This window comes from Arvicola amphibius, chromosome 9 (assembly GCF_903992535.2).
Source record: "Arvicola amphibius chromosome 9, mArvAmp1.2, whole genome shotgun sequence".
NCBI lineage: Eukaryota > Metazoa > Chordata > Mammalia > Rodentia > Cricetidae > Arvicola > Arvicola amphibius.
In genome coordinates, this window is record NC_052055.2 from 92,545,907 (window position 1) to 92,566,663 (window position 20,757).

The 20,757-nt window shown below is 43.9% G+C and overlaps 1 protein-coding gene across 1 annotated transcript in view; it reads left to right on the top strand.

Annotated features, from left to right (window-relative positions):
- Vwa3b (von Willebrand factor A domain containing 3B) overlaps nt 1–20,757 on the top strand; it is a 182,890-nt gene that overhangs the window by 95,803 nt on the left and 66,330 nt on the right. The window contains exons 9-12 of the mRNA XM_038343822.2: nt 1,150–1,304; nt 6,740–6,878; nt 7,906–8,037; nt 15,777–15,875. Of these exons, the coding sequence (XP_038199750.2) occupies nt 1,150–1,304; nt 6,740–6,878; nt 7,906–8,037; nt 15,777–15,875 (525 nt within the window). The remainder of the gene's footprint in view (nt 1–1,149; nt 1,305–6,739; nt 6,879–7,905; nt 8,038–15,776; nt 15,876–20,757) is intronic.

Here is a 20,757-nt window from a genome sequence, read left to right on the forward strand (position 1 = left end):
CTTCCTTCCTTCCTATTCTCTCCATTATCCCCTCCCATCCCTTTCTCTTTCCATCTCTCTTTGCTCCCCTTCTTTCCTCACCTCCCTCCCCTCTTCCTTTCTTTTTCTTTCCTTTCCCCTCTAGTCCCCTCCCCTTGCAGGAATCACTCACTGGCTTCTCCAAGACACAGATGCAATCTGTGTACTTCTGACCCTGTCCATGGCCTCCATCACAGGACGGTCTGTGGAGCAGGCACTAGCACATGCTTGTTGAGTTTAGACGTGAATGATCTCTCAGTGGAGATGTGTGCTAAGAGGTGTACGAGTCAAGTAGAGATGGGGGTGCTACTTGGCTATTTTTCTTCCTTATATGGTTTCTGAGTGGCCTTGTTATTACAGCTTTAGTCCCAAAGCCCAAGGCCCGGGATTCCCCATAGAATGGGCTCATTCATATCCCATTGTTCCATTTAGAGAGGTAAGAGTGAATGATTTCATCAACATGGCTGCTGGTCACATTGCAAAGTGTAGACAAAGAAGTTCATTGACCCCAAAGTCTGTCTTTGGGGTACCGACTTGAACTGTAGTCTTAATACAGGAAGAACTGGGGCAAAGAGAAAGGGCTGTCTACTTCAGCTGTCCTGGGCAAATTCCATCTGGTTGATCTTGTCTCAGTTCTGGTTCTGCAAGGTTTGAAGTTGTTACTGCCATTGTTGAGAGGATTGGTCTGGTTCCTGTAAGGTAGTTACGGCTGCCGTGTGGGGGAAGGCTTCTCATTATAGAGTCATGTATCTTTGAGGCTCCACTGTTCCTGGAATCCGGAGTAATTGCAGGCTTACCGCAGACCTTCAGGTGCCTTTTTTGGGTGGTATCAGGGGGATCTGGAACAGGACTCTGCACAGTGAGATGTTTCAGTTGCTCTTATCAGTATCCTTGCAGAAGGGGCCTTGCTAGCTATTGTAATGTTATGTTCAGGCACTCCTTTGGAGATTAACATCCCAATGTGCAGATTTACCAGGTAATGGCTTCAGAGGAGACAGACACAAGATGGATACAGAGATGACCAGACTTTATTCAGCTTTTAGTTATTTTTGTGGACCCACATGAGGAGTCATGGGTTTTTTTTACCCCCATGAGAACCTGCTCGAGTCTGTGACTTTGTCCTTTCTTTAGGACCCCAATAGGAAGACAATCCATGCCAAATACTGCAACAGATTCATCCACGTTCCCTGGAAGGATGGGAGCTTGGTCCACGTCAACATCACCAGGGAGAAGTGCAGATGGTACAGTGAGAGAATTCACACAGCCCTGGCCAGGATCCAGAGGAGGTTGGTATGTTTGTATGTGGTCACTAGTGAGCTACTTTCTCATGCAATACCACGTGAGCCCAACTGAGTGAAGTGACCAATAGACATCATTGTTGAAGAGTCTATCTGATGGTTTATTGATGATATTATTAATAAAAGAGAAATGCTGGTATTCAGATTTCATCCGAAACAGAACACAGAGTTGTTATTGTGTGTGCATGGTGGGGGGGACATATGTACATGTATGCATGTGGAAGGGAGACAAAGGTTGATGTCCATCTTAATTTTTGAGGCAGGGTCTCCCACAGAACATGGAGCCCAGTGATTAGTTAGACTGGCTGGCTAATGCTCTCCAGAGAGCTGCCTGTCTCCCCGGGACTGGGGTTACAGATATGTACCACTATCCCTGTCTTTTATGTGGGTGCTGGGCATCAGAACTGAGGTTCTCACGCTTTTGTGACAGGCACTTTGTCAATGGCACCATCTCCTCAGCTTCCAAAGGAGCAGTTTTGAGGTGATGGCTGTTAGGAGATTAAGGGCTACTTCTATTTATGCTGGGGGGGGGGGAGCAGTTGTGAGCCATGGGTATATTATAGACTATATTACATCTACACTCTCCTACAGAACTATTCCAGCTCAAGGCAGCTCTTACATAGCTGTGACAAATTACAAAATAATCAGATGTTGTATTTATTTTAGAAAACAATGAGAATACATGGCCTTCTATCTGTCTTTATCCTGTTGTGCACTTAGAATCTACCATGCTCATTGAGTATGGTGTACTGATGCCATGACCTCAGGGTTGATTCCATGTGGATAATTTAAATTAACACCCTCAGGTATCAGATGTCAGGAGACAGTTTTAGACCATGGAGATCAAATTCATTTAGGGGTATTGGCCCTGAGGTCTCAGAGAACTGGAAAAATAAGAAATTAAAAAACAATGAAAATTCCAGCTCTGCCACTTGCTGTTTGGCCCTGGGCAAGTTAGTTAATGTCTTTTTGCATCTGTTTCCTTGGTTATAAAGTGGGAATAGTGATGACATTTGTAAATCTGCTCTGTGGATTATGCCAGATGCTAAATCTAATGGGTTTAAGCCAGTGGCAGCCTGCTACAGCCATTTGAAAATGAGCGTTCCCTCCTTCCTTGTGCCATTTTTATTACAAAGTCATATGTAGCAGATACCCAACTGCCTAGTATTTATACCCAGAGCCCCAGCATCTCAAAGGCCACATGGTGATGGATTACTCACAGAAAGCTGCCCTGTGTCGAGAGTCTCCCCTGCTATAGCTTCAGAGATGACTCTTCAGTTTGTGTTTCTAGTCTTGTAGGGGACATGCTGCTTGCAATGCACTCCAGCCTCTGGGTCCCTTTGTCCCTTGCCTTCAGGGTATCAAGAGTGGGTAGGAGCTCTTTTCCTTTTCTGTTTCCTGCAGAACTCTGAGAATTGGCACCATCTCTACCTTATATGTTTGGCAGAATTCACCATTAAAGCCTGGAGTTTCCTTCTCTGTAGAAAGATTTTGTGATCCAGAACTTAGACAACACTAACTTTTCTTGGAAAGTAGGCTGTATATGTTAGTTACATATATAAGTTTTATTTTGTTGGTTGTATTGTGCTTGTCATCCATACTGATTTTTTTTTCTTTAGTTGTTCTATAAACTATTGAGAAGATTTTGAAATCGCTGAGTCATTTCTGTGTGGCTCTTTCAGGTCTATCAACTTTTCCTTACTACTTTGAAATTCTGTTAGTTGGTGCATGTATGCTGCAGAATGTTACATCCACTCAGTGGATCAGCTCCTTTATAATATGAAATGCCCTGTTCAACTCTGCTAAAATTCCTTCCTAGGAAATGTACTTACTCTGATATCTGAGTAGTTGGTGACTCCAGCTTACCAATCATCATTGTCTCCAGGGTTCATCTTTTTCCTTTTCTCTCTGCCTACCTGGCTCATCATTAACTGAGCTTCTTGGAGACAGAATGTGTACCAGCGATGGTAGTGCCACGATGATTCACATTTAACTTGTTTAGATTTAAATCTGGGATCTTATCATTCTTTTTTGTTTGCTCTGTCTTCTCTCTGCTCACTTTTAAACTTTCATGCCCCTCTTCTTTGGCCTTTTTTTTTTCTTCCTTTTGTCTCCACTGTTGCCACATTTGCCCTATCTGCTATATTTTTATCTTGACATGTGTGACTATTTGACATTTACGCTATACATATTAACCTCTCAGTCTGCCTTCAGACAAGATCATACCACTTGGTATATATTATAATATTACAACGCCTACCCCCTCTGTCTTTTCCATAGTTACCATGCACTTTATATATATGCAGCTCCTATGAATTCAACAATGCAGTACAAATAGTCTAATGTCCTAATCTAATGACTAACAGAATAAATGCATGTTGTATTTGTCCATGCTTATTTCTAGTACGCTTTACTTCTTTATGTAAATCCAGACTTCCACTGGGCATTCCTTCGTTTCTACCTGAAAAGCCTTCTTAGTATCTGTTGTGGCTTGAGTCTGTTAGTGATGGATTGTATTAGCGCCCTGAGAGTGAAAACCTCTTTAATTCACCCACCCCCCTTTTTAAAGGATCTTTTTGCTAAGCATAGAATTCTGGCTAGACATTTTTATCGGTTGTTTCTTTTTAAAAATCTTTAGTGTATTCTGGTCTGTATGGTTTATGATAAGAAGACCTTTATTCTTAGACTTGTTCCTCTGCACTGTGATTTTTTTTTTTTTTTTTTTGCCCCTTGCTGCTTTTAATCACTGAGTTTCATCGAATTTGTGATGTACTTTGCTATGGTTTCTTCTCTTCTCTTCTGATAGGTTCTTTGATCTCCTTGAATCTGTAGGCAGACTGTTTTCATCAAAATAGAACATTATTTTGAATCTCTTTTCTGTTTCTCCCTTTCCTGTCTGTGGCAGAGCCTAATTACAGACACACTTCTTGTATGTTACAGAACTTTTTCTTCCTAGTTTTCTGTTCCACTTTGGATTGTTTCTTACTACTATGCTATAAGAAATTCTCTGATTTTTTTTCTCTGCTGTCCCATGAACACTATATATATATATATATATATATATATATATATATATATATATATATATCTTACTATGAACGCTATATAATCCACTTTTCCAGTTCAGATGTGTCTCTCTAGGTGTCCCACTTAGGGTCTTTTACATTTTATTATTTATTATAATTTGTATTTATACTTAAGAATTCCATTACATATATGTAAAGAAATAGAAATTTCCTCCTCCAGTTCCCCCAAACACGGCCATGCTTTATGCCACTGTCCCCATCATTGACTTCTCTTCTTTTCTCTTCTCCTTCTTTGTAACTACTAAGACCAGTTAGTGCTGTCCCTATGTGAACGGGCATGGGGCCATACACTGCAGTGTAGGAAACCTGCCAGCGAGAACACGCTCAAAAAGAGAAAGTCCCCCACCCCATCAGCAATAAACTACCCATAGTTCCACAGCAAGTGCTCTCCTGGAGCCTCGGAGCGCCACCCCACCCTAGCTTGGATTCTTCTAACTGACTTGGCTTTATGCAGATCCTGTAAAGGTAACCGCAGCTGCTCTGAGCTCAGGAAAACGGCACTACATCTTGTCTAGGACTCAGCGTTTCTCAGTACTCTTCTCTGTTCGCTGTCTCTGACATTCTTTCCACTTCCTCCCATTTATGTCTCCCATTTCTCTTCTGGGTCTGTTCCTGAACATGTGAAATACATTTGTAGTGACCGTGCAGCACCCTTTTCTTTACAGCTAATTCTAGTGTCTGGGTTGCTTGGGGCTCTGTTGATCAGATTTTCACTAATCGTGGATATTTTCCTGCTTCTTGGTATGCCAGGAGTCACTTTCTCTTTTCTTCTGGATTCCAGGCATTTTGAATTTTTACACTGTTGTATAATAGACTTGATTGCATTTTTATATGTATTTTGTAAGCGTGTTAAATGGGTTAGACCCAGTTTGCGTCTAAGCCATATTTTAAGTTACACAGGTTTAATTAAGCCCACAGTAGTCTTTATCCTAGGGCTGACTTGGCTTTACTAGCGAGGTAGCAGCATTGTGAGAATTCCACTTGACACTCTTCCCTGACTGCTGGGGAATGAGCTGCTGTTCTCAGGTGTGTACGCTCCAGTGAGTGCTCTTGGATGGCTTTTCTCCTTGACTTCTGTAATTTCTTCACACACATGCCCTGATCATTGCTTCACCCGGACCACTAGGGCACCCTGCAGATCTGGAGTATGACTCTCCCACCACCTGCTCCGTATCCCTCCCAGTCTCCCTACCTTCCTCTTCATTAAATGCCGGTTGGCATTTTGCCCTACAAATCCCAGTTGCCTAAGACTTGCTGAACTCCATTCGATAAGACATTTTCTCTATCCTCTTCCCCCAGCACTCACTGCAAGGCTTTTCCTGAAGCCATGAGCTTCAATGCATCCTGTGATGAACTCTCAAGTGTTGACCACAGCAGCAGCCCTGTGCATGCAACCACCTGGTACTTAGTTGGTTCAGGGCCCCAAGTCACTCAGGCCAATCCACAGACCCCACAGGCTTCAGGAGCGAGATGATTTCGGGACCTCTTGAGTCATCGCTGAGAGCCTTCCACACAGTAGCGATCTGGAAGCTATTTGCTCATGGCCCTCTTTGCAGCTATTTTTCTGTCATATTGATTTTCTTTGTTTTGTTCTGCTTGAATTGGTGATGGGAAGGGGAGGGGCCTGATAAGAGTGCAGCTGAAATGCAAAATTATTTCTTTTTATTTGTGGTGTGTGTGTGTGTGTGTGTGTGTGTGTGTGGGTGTGTGTGTGTGTGTGTGGTGTGTGTGTGTTTGTGTGTGTGTGTGGTGTGTGTGTGTGTGGTGTGTGTGTGTGTGTGCGTGTGTGTGTGTGGTGTGTGTGTGTGGTGTGTGTGTGTGGTGTGTGTGTGTTTGTGTGTGTGTGGTGTGTGTGTGTTTGTGCGTGTGTGTGTGTGGTGTGTGTGTGTGCGTGAGGGGGCGTGTGTGTTGGTGTGGGGTGGTGTGTGTGTGGGGGTGTGTGTGTGTGTGTGTGTGTGTGTGTGTGTGTGCACGTGAGAGTTCCTTCAGGAACCAGAAGAGAGTATTGGGTCCCCCTGAGCTGGAGTTATGGGTAATTGCGAGCTGCCTAAAGTGGATGCTGGGATCTGAATTTTATCAATCCTCTGCAAGAGCTGCAAGTGATCTTAAGTGTTGAGCCGTTTCTCCAGCCTCAAATGCAGGGGGTTTTGGGTTTTTTTTTTTTTGTACAGAAAAACAAACAAACAAACAAAAAACCTAAAACCTGAAAGTCAAGAATTCGTTCATCAAAGATCAGGTACAAACAATGTGGCAGAGTTCCGGTTCTGTAGCCCTGTGTTCCGATGAAGACGATCTTGTCCATAGACTCTGTTTACTTTGATATTCTTTCCTGTCTAGGATTAAGTGGCTGCAAGATGGGAGTCGAGTCATCTTTGGAAAAGTGTGTGGAGATTGCGTCTACCTCCTCATTGATACATCTCACTCAATGAAGAGCAAACTGGACCTGGTGAAGGATAAGATCATCCGGCTCATACGGGTGAGGTGGGAGTGTCACGGGCTTGTGCTTGGGCTGGTGTCTCATAAACACGCTTTCGGTAGTCCTTGTCTGGAGTGGCTCTGGGCAGTGGGCAGGGCCACGCTGCACTGCAGGGTTCCTAAGAAAGCCAGTCCAGAAATGTGCCCCCCTCTGCTATTCTAGAACTCTCTCAGTGCCCCCTGGCAATCAGACCTGTCCTCTGATTGGGTCCTTTCTGTCGCCATCACCCCTGGGTCACGTAGGTGTGTGTCTATACTTTCCGCCTGGAGTTGTCTCTAACCTATGATACACAGAAACCTCTGTTGTTTCCCAGATTTTTTATTATCTTGAATTTTTAACTTTCCTATGTCTATTAGGGAAGCTGTGTGCACCGGCCCCAAAGTTGTAGATGGGAAGAGGGTAGGCCTGTGACGGGGGCACCCCGTTTCTGTCCCACTCACCTGGGCTGCCCCTGAATCATTTTCTTGGAAGCAGGTTGCTTTCTGAATCCAGTTTCTATAGTAACTAGGTCTCACAATATTGTCATGAGTCTGTTGTGCTGAGAGTGTAGAGTGTTTAAGAAATACAAAATATAACCAGCTTCTGGGGTGGGGGCTGGCGGCACGGTGTAGGCTGATGAAAGACAAGCGAATATGTCTGTACCAAAAAAAAAAAAAAAGCCTTACCCAAGAGGTAGTGACCAAAATGATGACATTTTGAATATTCTTTCTTTATTAGCATGCTATTCAACATTACATTAGTGTCAGTGTCAAAGCCAGTATTTAATGTTACAGTACAATATTACCTACATATATGTAGGTAGCATATAATACTAGCAGTACATTCATATATAACATCTGTAGAGGCCAAACATCCAAACTCTATAAATTTGGCTCAAATGCCTTTTGCAGCAGAAACAGTTTTTTTTTTTCAATTGCACACAATTCTCAGCTAGCTTCTAGAGCTAAAAATGGATATCCTGGAGATTCACTTCAGCTTTGCTGACATTTGAATGGCTTTATGGCTAAATAATAATTGTTTCTTCCAGGAACAGTTGAGATACAAGCGTAAATTCAATTTTGTGGCGTTTGATGGTCAGGCTACTGCTTGGCGGGAAAAACTTGCTGAAATCAATGAAGATCATTTGGAACAGGCTGAGTCGTGGATTAGAGACATTAAGGTAAAATGTCTAGGCTGGGAGAGGTCTGAGAGTGTCTCATGGTAGTGAGTTCACTCATCGGCTAGGAGTTGTCGAGAAATGGATTGAGCTCCAAGAAAGGCAGTGTCTATACATGGGCAGTTATTTGGCTGCAAAGGTCACATGCATTCAATCTCATTAGTCAGATCTTAACATCTACATAAACATCTATTTATAGTCATCATCCCTTGGTATCCATGGGAGCCTGGTTCCAGGACCTCCCCCGCATCCTATGAGAGCCACAGATGCTCAAATCCCTAAATGCTGTGAGATTCTCAGCCCACACAACCCCCCCATGTGCCAAAAATTATCTCCACACAAACTCACAGCTCCCAGTGCAAGTGATGAGTATTATACTGTATCATTTAAATAATAAAAATGGGAAAAAGCCTGTATAGGTCCAAACAGATCATCTTTTATGTATGTGTATTTACACATAGTGTGTATGTTATATGTGTGTATCTTCAGATTTGTGCATATGAATGCAGGCATACATGAGCTTGTGGAGGCCAGAGAACAGCCTTGTGCATTGGCCCACATCTTCTGCCTTGTTTTAGACAAGACCTCTTTGTTATTTGCTGCTTCCGTCTACCAGGGTAGCTATCCCATGGGATTCTGGGAATTCTCTGCCTTTCATTTTACGGTAGGAGTGCTGGAATTACAGATGCACACGCTTGCACCCAGCTTTTACATGAGTTCTGGGCATTCAAACTCAGATACTCATCATTTACATAGCAAGGGGTTTACCCATTGAGCCATCTCCCCAAGCCCAGACACAATCAATCAAAAGTGCACAAGCCTGTGCGAATGAGCATGGGGGTGTGTAGTGATATTTCATTTAATAAATAAAGCTTGCCTGAAGTTCAGAGAGTAAAACAGCCGCACTGGTCAGCCTTATAAACCAGGCAGTGGTGACACACACTTTTAATCCCAGTAACAGCACTAGTTTGCCATAGAAACTGGGCAGTAGTGGTGCACGCCTTTAATCCCAGCCCTGGAGAGGAATTAAGACAGGAGGAGGCAGTTCTCAGACACAGTCTCATTCTGAGATTCCTGGAGGCAGGATCGCCATTTTGAACTGAGGTAGAGGTAAGAGCCCATGGCTGGCTGTTTTGCTTTTCTGACCTTCAGGTTGAACCTCAGTTTCTGTCTCTGGGTTTTTATTAATCGTACTACGTGTGTGTGTGTGTGTGTGTGTGTGTGTGTGTGTGTGTGTACGCACATGCATGTGTACTCATTCCACAGTTGGTTGGATTTGTGGGTGTATAACCCTTGGACAAGGCGAGGTAGCTCTCTTTCCAAATCTTTCCTGGGCTCAGGTTGCAGCCTCTTGATGAAAACAGATTTCAGCAGATAATATTTTGGGTGCTCAGGCCTTCAGATCTGTCCCATTTGACATCAGCATTTCAAAGGCTCTGAGGGGGGCCACACAGCTGTTCCTACTGAACTTTGTTCAGAAGCAATGAACTCCTGGAGACAGTACAGTCTGAGTATCTAAAGCTGAGAGCAAGAAGAGAGAGGAGGAGGACCCAGGGAGACGGTGAAGTCATTTCTTAGGTCTGCATTTTTCCTGGACACTGGAAAGCTGTTATTTCTTGTCACAAGGGCTACCGGGAAGGACTTTCTTCTTTTAGAATTTTCTCTTGCCTTGAGCTTCTCTTAATCTTGAATATATTCCAGAACCATATGGCATTCCAGATATTTGAGAGACAGTTATATATCTGAGACAGGGCTGTTAAAAAGTTGCTTAAAATAGCTTACTGCTTGAGTATAGAGTCCTAGATTTGCCCAGCAGCCACAGCAGACATTACTGAACTCCCTGAATCTGGACTGATCAAAGCAGGCCCAGGCAGACACTGGAACATCCCAAGTTCTTTATAGGGGTTGTTTTTAAGATGGAAAAAGAAGGCAGTATGTTGAATAAAAAGATAATATTTTTAAGTAATTGGCCACCTTATCCTGGGTAGAGTGTCAAGGCCATACTCAACTTGTTAAGTTTCCAGTATTACCAATGTTCTCTTCTTTTTATACACTACCAGGAATGGGAGGTCTGTTGTTAACGGAGCGCTCACTGTCCACCGAGGTATTACACACTTATTCTTACTGGGTGAGAGCATCCGTGGCTTCTGCTCCGCTCACACTGGTACTATTAACAGAACGGTAGCTCAGCTTAGTCAGTGCCCATCAGATTTTCCACTTAAACAACTGCACTATCTCCCTGGTCTCCCAGTAGGAGAAAGCTTCTTATTCTTCCTTGGACATGAATGATCTTGACACTTTTGTAGAACACTGATTGATATTTTCTAGAACATTCTTCAGATTTTTGATTTTTATTTGTTTTGTGACACTGGGAATTGAATCAGAACATCGGAACATGCCAGGCAAGTGTTCTCAGTGAACTCCATCCTTTGCCCTTTTAGAATCTTTGGTTTGGGGTTAGGGTTGCTAAGTTGCCTAGGCTGGCCTTGAACTTGAGATCTTCCTGTCTCAGTCTCTTTAGCTGGGAATACAGGTGTATGCCACCATGCCTTACTTCTTCTGAGGCAGTCTCTTGTTGTGTAGCCAAGGTTGGCCCAAATCCAGCTTCCCATTAGCTTCCCAAGAGCCAAGATTATAGCAGGCATCACTGTCCCCAGTTTTAAAAACAGCCATCCTGTTGTTGTTAGTTTTCTGTATCTCTGGACTGTTGAATCTCTCTGATTCTGCTCCTCTATCTCTTCTTTATTTCTTCTTGCTCTGAGTGGACATTGCTCTTCTTGTTGAAGGTTCTTTAGTCAGTAGTACAGCTTGCTTTTGGAGGTGTTTCCATTGTTCCAACGTAAAATACCATGGGCACAAATTTTCCCACCAGTATGGTAGTAGCTACATTCTATAGGTTTAAGTGTTTTACTTAATTTTCCATAATTTCTAGTTAGTCTTAAAGTTTTGTGTTTTCATTTTTTGAACCATCAATTATTTAAAACTTATTGTTTGACTTCCAAGTATGTGGTAATTTTCAAGTTGTTTTTCTGTTATTAATTTTGATTCCATGATGACTGAAGGCAAACTTGGCATGATTTAAATTATTTTTAAATTTGTAAAATGTTTCATTAAAATGGAAAATTTACTAGAAATTATGGAAAATTTAGCAAAGCACTGAAATTTAAAGAAAATGGCTCCCACAGTTCTGGCTATTAAAGAAAATAACCATCATTGGTCATTTTCCTATTTTTTTCTTTTTCAACTTCATCAAATTTTGCTTTGTGTGTTTTGAAACTATTGTTTGGCACTTAAGTATTTAGAGCTGGTGTCTTTGTAGACTGAGCCTTCAGTCATTATTTACTGTGCTCTTTGGTCCCTAGTAATTTTCACTGCTCTAAAGCATAGAGTGAGTCAGGCTTTGTAGGACATGCATACCCCAGCACTTAGGAGGTAGAGGCAGGAGGATAATGAGTTGGAAGCCTTCTTATCTACCTAACAAGGCCTAGTCTCAAAAGCAAAAATAATGCTCCAAACAAAAAACAACAAGTCCACCCCCCAACCTAAAGTGTGAGGTTAACATTGCCATTCTTGCTTAAAAGACTTTTATGACATTGTATCACTTTCGTCCTTTGATCTCCAGCTTAGCCATGTTTCTCTATTTGACATGGCTTTTCTTGTAGATGTTAAGGGATCTGCTCAAGATTTTGTAAGTTCTCCGATCCCTGTCAAGTAATGGAATAGTAAGACGGTGTAGGTATTATTGATATCTAAGGCTAGTGTCTATCATTTGGTTATTTGCTTACTGTGGAATCTCTTGTTTCATTGTTTCTCTTGCCTTCTTGTGGGTCCTTTGGGCACTTTTAGTGTTCTGTTTTAACTCTTCATTTCACTTTTTACTGTAGCACTTCCTATGGTGTTCTAGGGCTTTCCATACGCAAAGCTGTCATTTATCACAGCTCCTGATCTGATGTATTCTGACTTCAAGGGAGCAAGCCTGATGTTAATTTGCACCCTGTATGCTCCATACATACGAAATGTGTAACGGAGATGACTCCTCTGTATCCAATCATTATTGGCATGAAAGCTTCTTAAACTGTAACACATGACTTGGGAGCTTTGGGGAGTGAAGGATGGTCTTCTCTGATGACTTCCATGTTCAGGGCTTGAGTTTCTGTTACCGTTTCTTTTGAGTCGTAAGCTTCCATTAGCTGCCCTTTAAAGATGAGACTCCCAGCAACAGAATCTCACATCAGGCCTGAGTAGATGTTCCCACCAGATGTGAGTTATGACGGGAGATTCATTTCTTTCAACGCCCCAAGAAAGTTGGGTCGCTTCCTTTTGTCTCTGTGGTTTCAGATGAGAAGTGGCTGCCACCCAAATTGGAATTCTTTAATGGGTACTGTAATATGCTATTTCTCTTTGGCTGTTCTTAGGGAGTTAGTTTCGTTTCTTTAATTTTCAGAAATTTGCATACAATGTATCTAGCTATGATTTTTCACAGATTTTAAAACCTAATTGGTGTTTTTCTCAGCTTCTTGAGTTGCAGTTTTTCTAATTTCTGCAAATTTGAGGATTTTTAAATTTTTATTATTTTAAATTATGTTTACGTATATATGTATTATGTGGAATTATGCACGTAAATGTGATGCCCGCATGGTCAGAGGCATCACAGCTCCTGGTTTGATGTGCTCTGGCTTCAAGGGAGCAAGCCTGATGTCAGTTTACATCCTGTATGCTCCACACATACTAAAAGTGTAACGGAGCTGACTCCTCTATATACAATCATTATTGGCATGAAAGCTTCTTAAACTGTTGTGAGCCACCCAGTGAGGGTGCTGGGAAATAAATTTGGGTCATCTGCAAGAACAGTACACACTTATAAGCCCCAAGCCATCTCTCGAGCCCCTTGAGGATTTTTTTTTAAGGCTATTCTTTTTTTTTTTAAAAAAAAATATTTTTAAATTCCTCACTCTCCCCTCTCTCTTTTTCTGGAACTCTTACAGTATTAATGTTCTATTTGCTTTATTGTCTCAGAGATCTCTGAGGGCATCAGTTGGACCACTTTCCTCAGACATTATACCTCTTTGTATAATGAGTGGTTTTTCTTTATTGCATTCGGGGAAAGTTTTATTATTATGTCAGGAGGCGCTAATCCCATTGAAGTCTTCTCATTTAGCCAGCAGACACCGTATTTAGGTTTAGCCTGTTCAATCTGGCTTACATTTGTGGGTTTTTGCTACACTGATAATTTAGTTTTCAGAGCCCCCTCATGCTGCTAGGACCCCCATTCAGTACCCGCTTGGCGCTATCACAGGGGTGCAAGGCAAATCCCTGGGTTGCCTGTTTCTGGTGGGTGACCTTCTGGGGACGCGAGAATAGAAATTGCTAGGGGTAAAAATGCAGGAGCTGTACGTGCCTAGCCCAGAATATACTCAGCAGATTTTTCTATTACCTTCAGCACTGCCACGACTTTCCCAACAGTTTGCCTCATGTGGACGCTTTAGTGATAAAATTACTTATCCTATCCTGAACAAAACAGGAAGTGGGGCTTCTGTTTTGCCTGCTCATCCGTTCATCTTTTAGTAGCCTTCCATGCCAGCCCCACCTGGAGGCATCTTTAGCTATGCACTCAGCTAGAGTAACGCAGCCTGTGCTGGGCATCACTAGAGCAATATTAGCACAGAGCTGGGATGTGTTTCCTGGCTCTCAGTATTGCCCTAGGAAGCCCTCTCCAGACAGTGTTGGCCTGGTCCGGTCAGTTGTGTTTGAGTCCCAGCAAGATGCATGGCGAGAGTATTGGGTGCTTATTATTACCCATGGAAAGTTAGTGGAGGCTGCTGGAAGAGGCCCAGGGGAGAGAAACTGCGTGGGAGGAGTCATAGCAGCCTCCACCTGTGTCTGGGTTTAAGCAGCTGCTAGCAGAAAGGGCATTCAAGGCCCACAGCGAAGCTTGACAAGATTTGAGTATGAGTTGGATATTCCCATTCCTTTGGCTACCCGTCTCCATCTTCTCATCCTGATTCCAATAAGGGCGGTAGGACCTGTTCACCATATGGAAGTGGAAACGCTGGCCTCCGTTCAACTCAGGAGGAAGTACGAAGGCGCAGGCACACAACCTCAGAGTATCCTCCCTGGGTTTGAGTTGAGAGTCAGTGACTTCAGATGGTGGGTCTACCCGCCATGACAGTGGTGGCATGTGCAGTCTGGCAAAGCTTCTTGGGTGGCAGAGGCAGTGGGCTGCTGGTCCACCTCGTGGCGACAGTTCCCTGTTTGGGTGTGGCTAACCACAGCATCTGGTGTACTGGTGGTGTGGCAGTGGGGCTCCTGCCAAGTAGGCTTGCAGCAGGACTGGGGACCCCCGCTCCATGATGTGAGGTCCCAAGCTAGGCTTTCCTGCCAGATGCGAAGACTGCAGGCTATCCAGATGCCCTTTGCATAAATTCTTCTTGCTTGGATCTATCACGATTGTTTTTGTAGCTTACAAGTCTGGCTGAATTGATACCCTGGGTCTGAGATGCAGGGATGGCTTAAGTAGGCTTTGGAAATCTTGAAGTTCCATGTGTCTTACTGGACAAAGATTATTTCTTGGTAAGGCTCATTTTTTGTGTGTTAAATCAAGTGCACTTCAGCAAATCTAATTTATTTGATTTCTTCCCATGCTAAACTGAGTCATGAGATTTTTTCTAATTATAATTGTTTGATGTGTTTGGTGACATTGTTAAAACCTATCATTATTTGATAGGTTGACATGCAATGTTTATCTTTTTTCTTTTTTGTACAAAGAATTGTGGTGGTGTTATGATTAATGTTATATGTAAGAGAGAAAATTAATCATAATCTTTCTCTTTGATTGATTATGATTTTAATTTATACATTTAGCCTTCAGTAGCCATGGGGAAGTGGTCCTAGGATCACCCTCCTCCCCACGAATACCCAAATTGACAGATGTTGCTAATATAAAATAGAGCATGTTTGCATATGAACTATGCATATCCTTTTATATCTCTTTCAATCATCTTCAAGTTACATGTTTGTAACATAATATAGTGCTGTATATAGTATATATGTAAAATAGTATGGTGAATGCTTACAATAATATATTACTTGGGGAATAATGAATTTTTTTCGATATTGAGTGTCTGTGTAATTTTGTTCCTAAATATTTTTAACATGGTTAATTGACTCCCCAGAGTATGGAACCCATAGATCCAGGCTGCCTGCTATGTCGGTTTATTTTCATCATACACAAAGCAGAGCATCAGGACCCCATGCATTCACATAAGATCCAATAATATGTCATGCAATTTAGGGTCAGTGTTCCACCCTAACCTTTGTGGGTTGGATTTATGCTAGAAACATTTGTGTGTTCATCATTAGGCCAGCAATAAGACCACACTCAAGTTTGCCGAAATCTGGGTGGCACAAACAAATCCTGAGTTGAAACAAACATGATCCCAACCAGGATGCATTCAGGCGGCTTGATCCAGCTCTGCTGACAGCAAAGCCATCCTTAACTGAGTGAGTATCTCACACAAAAAACACAGATGAAAATTGCATTAAGACTCCGGTTGTCAAGACAGGAAACCCACAGCCTTGGCTCATAGCAGATCTTGAACTACCTGACTAGAGACTCTGATGGCACACCTGGGAATTTGGTTTTTGGAAATCCCTGGTCTTAAGTCATTTTCTCAATGAAATTTTGTCTCTTATTTCAGATGCCTTTTTTGCTCCCCCCGACTGTCTCTTTTCTTCCCCCATAGGCTGGAAGTTCCACAAATACCCTGAACGCCCTGAAAATTGCTTTTGCCGACAAAGAAACAGAAACCATCTACCTTTTGACGGATGGGAGACCCGATCAGGTACTCACTAAAACAACTAAAGAATACCAGTTGAAGATGCCGTGGAAGGGAATGCCGAGAGGAGGGGGTGACATCACAAGGCAGAGAAGCTGATCTTGGTGACTCAAACCTGTCATCCCACTTAAATAGGAGGCCGAGGCAGGAGAATGACAATTTCAACAGCTGCTTGGTTATAGAACGAGTTTAATACCAGCATAAGCAACTTAGCAAGACCCCCGTCTCAAAATTTTGTTTTGAAAAATTCTTCAAAAGAGGGTTAAGGGTATAGCTCAGGGTTGAGTACTTGCCTAAGCATTCAAGAGGCTTCTAGGTTCAATATCCAGAGCCCCCAGCACCACCCCAACAAGAGGACATCGAGAGGTATGTCCCTGGCATAGGGGAAGTCAGAACTGAGGTAAGACAAGACACCAAGGGGCAGCCCTGTCTTCTACAACTGAGGAACATTTATGGGCATTGTGATGGTGGTGAATGTTTTATGTTCAGTGTGACCCATCTTCACAGGCCTGGAGGCCACGCCAGGGAAGGAGACGCTGCATTCCATGGCACCCTGGCTTATGTTTTATGACACAGTAGGACCGCCGAGACTGCCTTCCATTTCTTTCCTTTGAGGACTCAAATCTAAACATGTCACTGGGCCGCGCCCTTGGTTCTATTCCTAATTTTAGCTTCACCCTCACTTAAACAAAAGCAGGCCTTTCAACTGAGACACTCTTGGCTTTGTTTAGCCTGCCTGGAAAATATTTGAGACGTTTTAGAAGAGTCTGTTTTGTTTCTTTCGAGCTTTGTGAATGAAAGACGAGGACTCCCGGCGTTTAAGTAAATATGAGGATTTTCCAGGCCGGCACAATGTAAATTGACTGCTAAGGTGAATTAGTATCAACATGTATCCTGCCTCAGAAGATGTTTATATGTGTAGACTGCCTGTTCTAAAATGCCGTGTCAAATGACTCAGGGATTAAATACTAAAGCCACCGGATTTTACTACTGCATTAGATTCATAGCAGAGAAGTGGCATTTCAGGGAAATTTAATTTGGAAGGCTTTCCCTGTCAACTTCATTGTGGTTTCTATTCAGAAGCAGTCTGTCACTCTCATGTGTGTCCTGGGTGGTGCCAAGGTTTGACTGATCCTCGCCTTAGGGAAGTTTACCTTTAGGGAATGCGTTAGATGTATACAGTCTATTTTGATACAATCCAGAGGCTGAGATTGTCTGGTCTATGTCTAGCAGCACAGAGGGATGGATTTAGCTACACAAGATGGGCAGAAAACCAGGGAGGGTTCTCTAAGTAGAGGGGGGCATTCGTGCTGTGTCTGAGAAGAAGAGAAAGAACTTTCTGAACAGAGAAAGCCGAATTGTCCTAGGTGGGAAGGTACAGGAAGGGTGGGCATGAGGGTCAATGCTTAGTAGAAACAATCAGGGCATGATGGAAGTGTGCACGTGTTGTTGCGGGGGATGTTGTGTTGGGGTTAGAAGGTCACCACAGTGGAGACCCTTTCATAGAACAGAATTTATCACCCTCCCTAGTTTGGAAGCATGGATGCCCCGATAATGCCAGGGACATGCCAACTATGCCAGAGCTTCTGCTGGGACCTCGATGAGGGCCTGTAAGCAGCGTCCGCTGGCAGCAGGAGAACTGGGGAGGAAGGGACTTCCTTTAGAGTCAGTGGGACTTGGTGCCCTGTTTGGTAGCAGGCAGTGGGGGAGAGGAGAAGGCAAAGGAGGTTAGCAAGGGGTTAGCTGCTTCCTGGCTCATCTTGATATGACTAACCCAAGCAAAGTTTCAATTAAGAGCAGACAGGGTTGGGGTTCTTGTGAGCATATTATTTGTATACTTGGGCTACATGGATGTCCAGAAGCCCCAAGAAATACGAGGATAGTTCAGTAGCTCAGGGTTTCTCACAGTATAGCATTCCAGGGTTCTGAAATCTCACATCAGTATATCCAAATACATTCATGTAGCTTTCTAAAGACGAGTAGCTTTTCTGAGAGAGATTGTGGTTCATTTGAACATGAAGCACTGAGGAGGTAGGTGATGGTCAGAGTCCCAAGAATGACGATTACCCAAAACCTAACCTATAAATGCGTTCAAGTGTTTGGTGTTCGTGTTCACCTTTTCACATGCGAGTCTCTTCCACAGATTCTGTCAACAAAGCAAATGGATATCAGATATTTGTGTTCTGTGTAAAATATGTTAAGGAGCCCCACCAAGTCTCCATGGTTTCAGTAGTGATAACAAGTTTAACCTAACACTGGCCCAAGAGCCCCTGGCTCTATCAGGACATTCTTCCTATGAGTTTAGCTGGTGGAGGGGGGAGGCTTGGAGTGGGAATGGGGGTCGGTTCATTCTCGTTTGTCAGTTCCACCACCTTTGAGGAAGCTCACTGTGTAGGGCCAGTGCGAGTCAGAACGCTCAGCAGTGTTTCCTTGTTGGACGACCACGTGGACAATCTAGATCCACCGGCATCTGCTTACCATTCGTTTCATGATCAAGCCAGCATTAGAAGGTGACACACTTTAAAACTCATCCTGCTCCAAGAATTTTAGAAATGTCAGTCTTCATAAGTAAAAGGGTCCCATTACACAATTGTACTTGGGTGGGTGTGGGCAAAGTCTAGTCCAGCTCTGGCTATGGTTATTTTAGGACTCCTTCAAGTCAAAGTCTTTCCAAGTGGACGTGACGAATACTTTTTGCATCCTTCTAAGATGAGAATAATGGATAAAGCCTAGCACAGGCCTATGGAGTCTAAGGATGGGGAAGTCACAGGTAGCAAGGAAACCCAGGGTCCCACTTTCCGGCCGCTGCCCTGGCTGATGATGGAGAGTTAGCTGCACACCTTGCTCAGCCTTCTCTGAGGAACTGGAGAGAGCTGGAAAGAGTCCCTGGGATGAGAAAAGCTTCTTACGCTTCCACAGGAGTGTGAGAAACTATGACTCCTCCACGCCACAGCCCAGAGGACCCTGTCAGGAAGCCTCTGTGGAGAGTCAGAGCAAGCCAGGCTGTTGTGGGAAGAGCTTGATGCTGACCTTCAGAGTCTTCCTCTGCGGTGTTCTGAGGGTTGTAAATCAGCTGAGGCCATTCCTCAGCAGGCAGATAGGAATGGCTGTTGCATTGCGTGGAGTTTTGCTTTCCAGTCTAGAGCATGCCATCTCTCTCCCCAGCTCTTTAATGCCACAGGGGGCCGCTGGAACACCGTGTGGGTTTAGTATTGTGGGGTTCGGGGCTGGGTGCAGGGGGTGGGCTATCTTGCTCTAATGTGCTCTCTAACGGGATAGAATAGCTTGGAGTTGGAAACCTGGGTTAAGAAACTGACCCCAAACACTGTCCATCAGAGCATCCTTAGACAAGAGTCCTTCAACTGGCATTTCCTCATCTGTACTTTAAGGCTAGTCCTCCTTCCTCGCGGGGTTGTCCTGAGAAAACAAATGATACGGTATTTCCATAAATGAACTCCATAAACATTGACTGAGTACCAGGGCTTCTCTTCTCAGCCTGAAGCTACAAGAGTGAGCAAGATGGAGAAGGGGCTGACTTTCGATGAAGCTTTTAATGGAACGAGAGGGAGGGAATGAGCAAATAAATGCATGATGTCATGTAGCTAACGAGGTGGAGGCGCCCGCTATGGTTCCCAGCATGCAGCTGGAACTATAACGCTGTTGTTTTTCTTCCCCTCTCAGGTGTATCAGCTGTAAGTCAATGTAAGAGTGGCCCTTGCTGACTCCGTTTATTTGATGACCCAAATGAGGAGGTCCTGCCTCTTGTCTGGTGTGTAGAGTCAAGGAGCAGAAGCTGGGTGTTTTTAGTAAGAAGGAAAGCCCGCATCCCTACCTCGGAAGGTTGTAGAAAGATGTCAGGGGAAGCCTGCTAACATCTAGGAAGCCCTCAGAAAGGGGAGCTGAGCCGGGAGCAGGCAGGGTGGCGCGGTTCTCTCAGGCCTTGTAGTTGGCAAGAGAAACAGGGGCGCAGCTTGTTGGTTATGTTGAATTGATGTAAACCAGCTGATGGTCAGACGAAATGCATTTATGAGTAAGCATGGACTCAAGGCTATAAATAGACTGAGGGGATGGTTGAGTGATGGCTTACACAAGCTCAGTCTCTGGGGACCATTTAAACAGACGCGTCCTGAGGAGGCCAGCTAGCTCTGAGTACAGTCCCCGCTCGTTCATCACCCTTTCCCCCAGGGCTTCATGGGAAAAAAGGATGAGGCAAGGTTAAAGGGTAAAGGGCAAGAACCACAGGTAGAAGATGGAACTGGTTGAAGGACTATCAGAGAGGAATTTGTAACACCGAGAACACAAGGGAGCGTCCTGGGACAGCTGGGGACAGTTTCTAAAGGCACTAGTTGGGCTGTAATGGGGAGAAAATGGCAGGGGAATTCTTTCCTGGGAGGTAAGCAATGGTACTGTGAGTTGATGGTGGTCAAGAGGCGATCTCTGTCATCCTCTAGGGGAGTAAATCTCTGCCGGCATTCCTGTTCTCCGGTTTTACCACCCGAGAACTTGGTGACGTGGGGAAACTTAACCATACAGAACCTCAGTTTCTCCACCATGAAATGGAGGTGCTGGCTATGTGTCCCTTGGAGGGAAAACCTGGGAAAGGCAGTATCACAGGCGAATGGTGGCGGGCTGAGAGCTGCCTTTGCAGGGGTGAGAAATCCAGCTGTAGCCGGCCTAGTTCTATAGTGACCCGCACGGCATCCCAGAGAGCAGGCATCCTCTTGTTTTCACACTACATCTTTGAATATGTGCTCCATCCTCGTGGTCACAGCTGCTCTGGGAGGAGAGTCCATTTCCCAGGAATGGAGAAGGACATTAGACTCCTGTCTATTTTTTTTATTGAGAAAGGGAATCTCCCCCTGAGAACTTCTGGGTTTCATTAGTCAGA